We start from the raw sequence: 10933 nt of genomic DNA on the forward strand, positions 1-10933 counted from the left end.
CTTGAAACAGTTGAACATCAACCATTTCCTTTTGGTACAGTGACTCTGTGTATTCCTTCCATCTTCTTTTGATGCTTTCTGCATCATTCAATAATTTGTCCAGAGAATCCTTCAATAACAAAAGTTGAGGCTTGAATTTTTTCTTCAGTTCCCCCAGCTTGAGAAATGCTGAGCGATTTCTTCCTTTTTGGTTTTCTGACTCCAGATATTTGAACATTTTGTTATAATATTTGGCTTTATCTTCTTTAGCTGATCTTTGAAATTTTCTGTTCAGCTCTTGGACCTCCTCATCTCTACCCTGGAGAGCACGTTTCAGTGCCTCTTCTGACATCCATTTTGACCTTTTCCTTTCTTGTCTTCTTAATGACTTTTTGCTTTCTACCTGTATGATGTTCTTGATGTCATCCCACAACGCTTCTGGTCTTTGGTCTTCCGTGTTTCGTGTATCAAAATCTATTCTTCAGATGATCTCTAAATTCAGTTGGGATATATCAAGGTCATATTTTGGTTCTTGTGGACTTTTTTCACTTTCTTCAGCTTCAGTTTGAATTTGCATATGAGCAACTGATGGTCTGTTCCACAATCTGCCCCTGGCCTTGTTTTGACTGATGATATGGAGCTTTTCAATTGTCTCTTTCCACAGATGTAGTCGATTTGATTTCTATGTATATGGTGAGGTTTCTTATGCTATCTAAAGAAGGTATTTGAAATGAACAAATCTTTGGTTTTGAAGAATTCTTTCATGCAATCTCCAGGTTCATTTCTATCACCGAGGTCATATTTTCCAAATACTGATCCTTCCTCTTTGCTCCCAACCTTTGCATTCCACTACCATTTTATATTTTCTTCTTGCTTTTTTCTCAAGTTTCCGTTGGCCTACCTGTCTAACCTATTTGCCCTCTCTGTTCTCCATCAGCTAAAAGATGTAATTAACACAAGACTGCAAGTCCCTTATTGCCTTTCATTAACAATATTTTCTCCAAGAATACTTGGTACTTTAAATATTCTACTCCTCTGAACGGTCACTGAAGGCTTTCCCACATTCATTACATTTAATAAGGTTTCTCTCCAGTGTGAATGACCTGACATGCTGGGTAAGGAAGGTGCTAGAAGTCTGAGCTAAAATCAGTACAGTTCATCTGTACTGATTTCTACTTATTCATACTTTAAGAGACCAGGCTCTTGCTTGAATATAATGTAGTTGAGAAATTGATTTATTTCATACAGGTTTATGGTTGGGATGAATATTAAAGATCATCTAAGCCTGAAAGTATATAAACATTTTCAGCATTAAAGTTGTTTTCTCTAAACTTTAAGAATAACAGGATCTTGGGTCAGGTACCCTGATAAGATGGAAATCAATCTGAGTATGTAGGCTTTGACCTTCCTTCCATACATACTATTCATTTTTTAAAAAAGTGATTCTATAAGTATTTCACTTTGTCTAGTTTGCCAAGGTTGGGGTGATGGCAAGCAATCGGATGTTAATGCTTTATAATTACTAAGCTCTGTGATAATTTGTAGATATGAACCACTTGAATGGCAGCTTCTGGGATTTGCGTCTTATCCTAAAGACAGTAGTAGAGTTAAGATGTTTGTGTATTATGAGAGGGATGGCTTGGAAAGGCTAGTTAGTCTCTCAGCAATATTGTGGCATAGTGGATGGGGAAGAATTTGGTGGCAAGGAGATCAGCTAAAAATGGTAATTTTCAAGGCATGAAATGATGAGCTTCTGGTGAGGTGGTAACAGTGGGCAATCCCTAGGAGATCATCTTCCTGTAATTCCAAACCCAGAGTCCCAGTGTGGCGCTGTGGGTTAAGGCACCAGACTTCAAAGCCGTTTGAACTGCAAGGTCGGTGGTTCAAGCTCACCAGCCCCTCCTTGGAAACCTTATTCAGGGTTGCTATGGGTCAGAACCGACTTGATGGTACTTCAATAACAACAATTCCAAACCCAGCTCCCCAAAACCCTGTTTTTTTAATCTACTGTTTCCTATATCACTTCTGCTTATCCTTATTCTCTATTCTTATTTCCTACTCTTCTGGGTAGAGAAATACTCAGTACAACTTATCCTTTCCTTTCAATTGTAATTTTTTGCTTACTTATCTCTCTTTCTCTTATCTTGTCTCAAGATTGCAAGGCTACTTTTTAAGAGTGTTCAGGTTCATGTGCTCCCTGTATACATTGTTTTTTTTTTTTTATCTTTTTCTCAGTTTAGAAAATGGTACATAGGTATTTTTATTTCTCGCAGACTGGGAGACAAGGCCAGAAAGCAAGGAGCTGACTCCAGATCATGACGTTTTTGAAGAGGAATCAACCCCTGGTGTGTTAACAGAAAGATTCCCAAAGGAAGGTTCCAGTGAATGTGAAGATTCTTTAGACAGTCAGGAAAACCATGAGGAACATTTAATAAAAGAGGTTGTCACTCAGAAGAAATCTGTTGAAAGAAGTTACCAGTGTGGTGAATTTGGAAGAAATTTTAGTCGAAGGTCTTTACTTGCTCAACAACAAGGAGAGAGACTACATAATTGTGAGTCACTTGAGAAGAACTTAAAACAAAATTCAGATTTAATTAAGCATGAGAGAATTTATGCTGGAAAGAAACCTTGGAAGTGTAATGAGTGTGAGAAAGCCTTCAGTTACTACTCAGCTTTTGTCTTGCATCAGAGAATTCACACAGGAGAGAAACCTTATGAATGTAACGAATGTGGTAAAGCCTTTAGCCAGAGCATACACCTTACACTGCACCAGCGAATTCACACTGGAGAGAAACCCTATGAATGTCATGAGTGTGGGAAAGCCTTTAGTCACCGCTCAGCCCTTATTCGGCATCATATAATTCATACTGGAGAGAAGCCTTATGAATGTAATGAATGTGGGAAGGCATTTAATCAGAGTTCATACCTCACTCAACATCAGCGAATTCATACTGGAGAGAAACCTTATGAATGTAACGAATGTGGGAAGGCCTTCAGCCAAAGCACCTTCCTTACCCAGCATCAGGTCATTCACACTGGAGAGAAACCTTATAAATGTAATGAATGTGGGAAAGCCTTCAGTGACCGTTCAGGCCTTATTCAGCATCAGAGAACGCACACTGGAGAGAGGCCTTATGAATGTAATGAATGTGGGAAAGCCTTTGGTTACTGTTCAGCCTTGACTCAGCACCAGAGAACTCACACTGGGGAGAAACCCTATAAATGCAATGATTGTGCCAAAGCTTTCAGTGACCGTTCAGCCCTTATCCGTCATCAGAGAACACACACTGGAGAGAAACCTTACAAGTGTAAGGACTGTGAGAAAGCTTTCAGCCAGAGTTCATCTCTTACCAAACACCAGAAAACTCACACTGGAGAAAAACCCTACAAATGTAAGGAATGTGGGAAAGCCTTCAGCCAGAGTTCATCCCTTTCTCAACATCGGAAAACTCATGCTGAAGGGAAAACTAAAGGATATGGGAATGCCTTTAGTGAACACTTAGCCTTTGGCCAACAAACGAGAATTCATACTGGATAACGATGACTGCAAATACAATGCATTCAAAACATATGAAACATTTACTCTACATGCTGTGAAGGCTATGAGGAAATTTAAGTCTGTGCTACAAAAAAATTTATGAAGTCATTGTTGATATGGGATATAGCTTACTTAGAATGAAAGAGGTTTGGCATTTAAAAAAATGTCCTAATGGAGAATTTAGTGTATTTGCTAGGGAAAAATGGAAAATTATTTCTAGCACCGTAATTGTATGTAAGCTACCAAATCCTTGACAGAGAAATAGGGTGTGCCGTGGTAGGAAGAGAACATCTTGGCTGTGCCAGGTCATCTAATAGTGCTCAGGGCATGAAGTTTTAAACAAGTGGTGCTTTAGATGAATTGCAGTTGTAGAAATAAGAGGTGTAGAAATCACAGGTAAGTTTGTCCAGGGTCAGAATTGGTGGATGGGAATTGTCTTTAGTCTTGAGTATAGGAACATAAGGACATATGAAAAATAGCTGGGGGAGCAAACCCAAGATAGGTTGAGTGAAGTAAAACTGAGACTGAGTACTTGCAAACAGGACAAATATTAGATTTGTCAGTGGGCAGAATTAGTCACAACATTTGCAGGTAGCTTTACATTGAAGCAAATGAATTTTGCGTTGGGTTCTGCTTCACCCTTTCTCTTTTAGAGCATATTGAGTGTATGACCTACTAAGTATCTCTTTTAACTCTAAGGGTCATAACCTACAGTTTAGAAAGGGAGCATACAGAAAGGACCTTTGAAATTTGAAGTTACCAGAGAATGTGTTTATAAAGACTTAACCTTAGCTGTATATTGTTAATACCTTTTTCATACAGTAAAATACCATCGCTGTAAACTTGAAGTGATCGATTTGAAGTGACAGTACATACTATGTCCTAGAAATCTTGAAAAGACTTGGAGATTCTAGCTTCTCATCATTTTACTTTTAAGTAAAGGTAAATGATATCTTTGTATATGTTTTTCCATAGAAACTTGGAAATTTATTAGAAACAATATTTCAATGCAATATTTTTAGTTTTCTTAAGTTTGTTTTCATTCTGTTTGTCTTGGTGTGAATTTCTTTGGGTTTATCATGTTTTAGGTTTGCTCATCTAATCTCTAGTGGCTTTTGTTTTTGCCAAATTTGGGGAATTTTCAGCTATAATTTCTTTGTTGTTTTTTTTTTTACCCCAGTCATTTTTCTCTACGTTGTTCACACTGGATAATTTCTATTGTTCTGTCTTCGTGTTCACTGTTTCTTTCCTGTGCCCCCTCCATTCTGCTGTTGAGCTCGTTGAGTTTTTATTATGGATCCATATTTTACTTTTATTTGATTCTATGTTCTATTTCCTTGCTGAGACTTTTCTTTTTATATTTGCTTCCAGCATGTTTAAGTGCTCACTGAAGCATTTTTATGATAATTGATCTAAAATCCTTGTCGAATAATTCAGTGTCATCTTAGTGCTACAGTCTATGGCTTGTCTTCACATTTAATTTGAGGCTTTTTTCTGGTTCTTGGTGTGAGAAATGATTTTCAATCAAAATCTGAGCATTTTGGTATTATGTAATATTCTGGATCCTATTTAAATTTCCCTACCTGGCCTCCACCACTAACACATTTGTGAGGTGGGCCTCATTATAGCTGGGCAATAATGAAATTCTCACCAGGCCTCCACTGACACCAGTGGGGAAGGAAAGGGGTGCCTCATTATTTCTTGGTGGGGTTGGAAATCTAGTCTCCTCACATGTTTTCCATTGACACTGTGGGGATAGGAGGAGTGCGTGCATTTTGTTACTGCCTGGAATGCTTTCTTATGGGGAGGGGAGGTGATTGAGCAGCCTTGTCACACCTGACTGAAGATCAAAGTGGATTGTCATTTGACCTTTGTTGGTGGGAATAGGACCAGTTTTATCTTTAGTTGGAGTAGGTTATTGTCTAAAAGGTTCTGTCTTGATAGGCTGCCCCTTTCCTGGTCTCCTGGCTAGAAAGAGTACTTGTTTTTTGTCATACTCCCCACCCCCCACCCACCCCCCCCCCCCCCCCCCCCCATATGTGCCTGTTGTCATCTTTGGATTGTAGGGTTCTTAAGCATTTCTTTAGTCTGGGATGTGCAAGGCAAAAAGGAAGCCCCAAGGAACTCATTGTTGTGTTGTTCCTCAGATTCTAAAATCCCTAGCTGGTCTGCCTTCTCCCCACCTACTGGATTCTCATGTTTGTTTTTATATATAATGTCCAGGTTTTTAGTTAATACTGAAGGTCAAAATGGCACATCAAGTTGTGTCAAATACAACCCAAAGGTTTGTGCACACAAGGGGTCATTTATAACCAGGATTAAGTACCAAGAAGAATGTTCCCCCCAAATAAATTGCCAAATTTATAGATTAAAAACTGCCATTCTAATTCTAAAAACTGTGAAAGAACTATAGTTTTAAGCAGCGGAAACACCACTATTTAGTGGCAAAGATTTGAAAAGGAAAGATAGCTAATGACTGAGAATATAAACTATCGGGTTAATATTTAAATTTGTGTCTTTGTTCCAAGGGTGTATGTGAACCACTGGAGATGGGCTTCATCATTTTTTTATATTTTCTAAATGTATATATCTGTTGACTTTAATTTGGTATTTAACATATGATATAGAACGTCAACAAAATTTGAACAAATGTATCTGGAACAAATCATTTTAACCTTTTTAATCCTCATTTAATGACATTATATATTTTAAATGTAATAACCTACTTGGGAGTGGTTAGAATTAGGTAGATAATGATTTCAAAGCTGATTTGTAAGCTATCAAGTGCTATATTAGTTATTGTTGTAGTTATTTATATGATCTATCATGTATGTTTTATAATGATGTAGCCCAATAAAATTGAGTATAATGAAATGTGCTTGTTTATCTTATAAGTTTTCTTGGAAAATAGGATAATCTTCACCTTTAATTACACAGCTTTTCTTTAATCTTTTAACATGATAAACTACTACTTATGCAGAATCCTTATGTTTTTGTAATTGCTCAATTTTATGAATTTTTCCTGTCTCTGGAAGAGATTGTGTTCCTTTGAATTCACCTGTTAAACTGTCACTTGGTTCAGATTTTGTATTTCTTCATTTTCATTGTGAATTGGGTAAAGGTGTACAGAGCAGTTCATCAGTTGTACACTCAACAATTCATATATATTGTTTCATCTTGACGATGCTGTCCCCTCTGTGTAACCGCTTATCCTACTTCCAGTGCCTCTCACCTTCACTCCTCCTCCTTTTCTGACCCTTCTGAATGCTGGATAAATTCCTTGGGTAAATGCTGCCCTTTTGATCTCAAATGCTTGATTATTCTAAAGTGTGTATACCTCACTAGTGTTGCTGTTCCCTTAATAGACCTGTCCACCGTGTGGCTGAAAATTGAGCCACATGGGTGAGTTCAGTTCCAGACCTGAAGGGGGACCAAGGATGCTAGTCTTAGGGGTTCCACCAATCTCCATCTAACCAATAAGCCTGGTCTTTTTAATGATTTTGAGTATTGTTGTACATTTACTCTAGTCTTCCCAGGACCTTCTAATGTGACACCCCTCATAGCTGTTGGTAGTAATAGCTAGGCACCATTTAGTTCTGATCTTAGGGTCATGGAGACTGATGTTTGTGTGGTCCATTAGGCATTGGACTAATTGTTTCCATGTGTCTTCAAACCACTACTTATGGAGAATCCTTATGTTCTTGTAATTGCTCAATTTTGTTTCCTCCAGATAGAGAGAAAAGACCCATAGTTGAACCTTAGATGGCTGTTCACAAGTTTTTAAGACCTCAGTTACCACTCACCAAAGTAGGATGAGTAGCATTGTCCTTGGATCATGCCTTATCAATTAACCTAGTATCCGTCAGTTCCAGTGACTCATTCCTTTCGAGTTTCTGGATGTATCTAAGAAGTATGTATAACGCTGTCCCCTGTATCCTTCACCACAATCACGGAGATATATTTGTAGTAAAGGTAAATACTCAGGTACAAATATCCTCTGTCAAACTTATATGTTTGCTAATATACTCCTACTCTCCCTCCCATACCTGTTTGTGCAAGTCTATTCATGCATCTACTTGTAGATCACTGTTATTGCAGAACTGTATGTGTAATATTTACCTTTGTTCCTTTAATTCTTGCTTTTCTTCTTCTCTTCATGTGCCTACTTTTTTTTTCTTTTGGGCCAAACCTCCCTCTTAATTGCCTTTCCCTTCATCCAAGTGACACATGTATGTATTCATTCCCAAGTTTAAAACAGTCTATTCTATCTTGAAGCTTAGCTTCCTCTCCATTTGGAGGTTCTATAACGACACTATTCCCTCTTTTTATTTTATAATTGTCTTTGTTACAAACCGATATATCTAGTTCTTATTTTTAGTCTGGTAGATTTGTTTTACTTTGGATAATTCTGTATCTGAATTGACTTCTGGGTAGTGGTGTCATGTATGTTGTTGTTTGTTTAGAGCCACTGAGTTGGTTCCAACCCATAGTGAACTTATATAGGATTTCTGAGGCACAGCTGGTGATCTTGACTTGCTAACCTTGTAGTTCAAACTGACATTGCAGTCCAGTGCAGTATCCCCCAGTGCCACACCAGGACTCCGTCATATATATGTTAGTCTCAGGTTGTTGGTTCTCTGTCCAAAGAACTCCTTTTAGTATTGCTTGCAAGGTTGGTCTGGTTTTTTACAAATTCCTGTAATTTCTGTTTATCTAGAAATGTTCTAATGTTACCATTGTATTTAAGGGGCAATTTTGTTGGGCATATGATTCTTGGTTGGTAATTTTTTTCTTTAGAATTTTATATGTATCATCATCCTATTACCTTCTTGCCTACATGGTTTCTGTTGAGAAATCAGAGCTTAATAGTATTGGTTCTCCTTTGTGGGTGACTTCCCATTTTCCTGAGCTGCTCTCCAGATTCTTCCCTTGTCTTTTTTTGGGAAAGTTTGACTATGATATGTGTTGATGATTTTCTTTAGGGGTCTGTCCTGTTTGGTGTTCAATTTCATAAATTCATATATTTTCATCTTTCATGATTGCTAAAACCATGTGAAGACCATATCTGACTTCCGCTGATTTCACAAGGGGGAAAGAGATTCAAACTTAAAATCAGCTCAAGGCCGATTTTGAAGCGGTCAGACCTGCTTCTACCCTACAATATCCTTTACCCTCTTCGGACACCAACCATCCCTCCCACAGCACTCTCTGCTTCACATCTGGGGTTTGATAATCCATTGCAATGGCCACACAGAACTCATAACAGTAGTCACGGTTATGGGGTTTATTAGGGAAGGGTACAAGTCAGGATCAAAACCAACTTGACACAGCAGTTCTCCAGTCAGGAATACCTCTCATCTGCCATGCTACAGCCATGCTGAACAGGAAAAAGTACAAACATCCACTGCCTTCTCCTCCTAGGAGACAAGCTGGAATATTAATTAGGTTACTGAGTGGGACCAATTCTCCCTGCCCAGGAGAAAAGCTAGAATGCTAATCAGGTTACCTCTTTTCAAACAGGTCTGCAACTTAGCATCTCCCCAATTCTGATCCCATATAAGCCTGCCCTGCCATGCCCTGCACTCAGGGCTCAGAATCTGGAGAAGTTAGCTCCTCTGAGCCAGCCGGCTTAATAAACCTGAAACTTTGCTTCACCTCTCCAAGTGGCGTAGGTTTCTTCAACAGATGAAGAGCTGCTGTGACAACGCCTCACTCTAGTCTTTGGCCTCTCAACCATGTGGTCCCTTGGCCTCTGCCCTGCTCAAGCATGTGTTTGTTACAAAGTCCTTTTAGCCAGTATGTGAATGTCCAGAGGGCACATTCTTCAAGTCAGTTTCCTGCCCATAAACACTCAGCTTTACTCAGTCCATAGGCCTAGAACCGGAAGCTGCTCTGTCTCTCCATGCCACCGCCTCTGCTGTCACCTCTTGCCATCTCATGCTCCACTCAGGCTCTTCCTTCTTGAAGGTCTGGGTTCTTCCATCTCTTTTTCTGAGATGGCTTTAAAACCTAGCTAGAACCTAGCCTCAATGGGTCAATAATCAGAACAGAAGACACAAATAACACTCATTAAAAATCACATGGACGATGTCACAACGGAACCAAAGGAAATCAAAAGGATAATAACAGAATACTATGAAGAGTTGTACTCCAACAAATTTGAAAACTTAGAAGAGATGGATACATTTTTAGATAAGTATGACCTACCTAAACTTACAGTGAAGTAGAAAACATGAACAGACCCATAACAAAAGAAGAAATTGATCAGGTCATCAAAAGACTTTCAACCAAAAAAAGTGCAGGCCCAGATGGCTTCACTGGTGAGTTCTACCAAACATTCAGGGAAGAGCTGTCACCAATTCTCAAATTATACCAGAAGATAGAGGAGGATGGAAAACTTCCTAATACATTTTATGAAGCAAGCATAACCCTCATACCAAAACCAGGGAAGGACGTCACTAAGAAAGAAAATTATAGACCAATATCCCTCATGAACATAGATGCAAAAATCCTCAACAAAATCCTAGCCAACAGAATCCAGCAACACATCAAAAAGATAATACATCATGATTAAGTGGGATTCATATCAGGGATGCGAGGATGGTTCAACATTACAAAAATGATTGTTATCCACTATAAATAAGAAAAAAGAAAAAAACCGCATGATCATATCGATTAATGCAGAAAAGGCATTTGACAAAATCCAGCATCCGTTCCTGATAAAGACACTCAACAAAATAGGAATTGAAGGGAAATTCCTCAACATAATTAAGAACATATATGCAAAACCAACAGCTTCATTACTCTCAATGGAGAGAAACTGAAAGCGTTCCTTCTGTGAACAGGAACCAGACAAGGATGCCCTTTGTCACCACTCCTATTCAATATTGTGCTGGAAGTCTTAGCAAGAGCTGTACAGAAAGACAGGGAAATTAAAGGCATCCAAATTGACAAAGAGGAAGTAAAACTCTCTCTACTTGCAGACGATATGATCCTATATGTAGAAACCCCCAAAGACTCAATAAAAAAGCTACTAGACCTTATTGGAAGATTCATCAAAGTGGCAGGATATAAGATCAACATACAAAAATGAGTTTGATTCCTCTATACCAAAAATGACAGTGTTGAAAACGACGTTAGGAAAGCAATACTATTTACAATAGCCACCCAAAGGATGAACTATCTAGGAATAAATGTAACCAGAGAAACAAAGGATTTATACAAAGAAAACTGCAAACCACTACTACAAGAAACCAAAAGAGACCTACAAAAATGGAAGAATGTCTCCTAGATAGGAAGACATAACATTGTGAAAATGTCAATACTACCCAAAGCAATTTACACATATAATGCAATCCCAATCCAGATTCCAACAACATTCTTCAAAGAGATGGAAAAACGATTATAAGCTTTATA

The 10933-nt window shown here is 38.4% G+C and overlaps 1 protein-coding gene across 1 annotated transcript in view; it reads left to right on the plus strand.

Annotated features, from left to right (window-relative positions):
• Positions 1–3517, plus strand: part of LOC102826079 (zinc finger protein 470-like) — a 6862-nt gene extending 3345 nt beyond the window's left edge. Inside the window, exon 3 of the mRNA XM_006873548.1 lies at positions 2253–3517. Coding sequence (XP_006873610.1) covers positions 2253–3517 — 1265 coding nt within the window. The remainder of the gene's footprint in view (positions 1–2252) is intronic.
• The last annotated feature ends 7416 nt before the right edge of the window (positions 3518–10933 follow it).

Source organism: Chrysochloris asiatica, unplaced genomic scaffold (assembly GCF_000296735.1).
Source record: "Chrysochloris asiatica unplaced genomic scaffold, ChrAsi1.0 scaffold00245, whole genome shotgun sequence".
In the NCBI taxonomy this organism is placed as follows: domain Eukaryota; kingdom Metazoa; phylum Chordata; class Mammalia; order Afrosoricida; family Chrysochloridae; genus Chrysochloris; species Chrysochloris asiatica.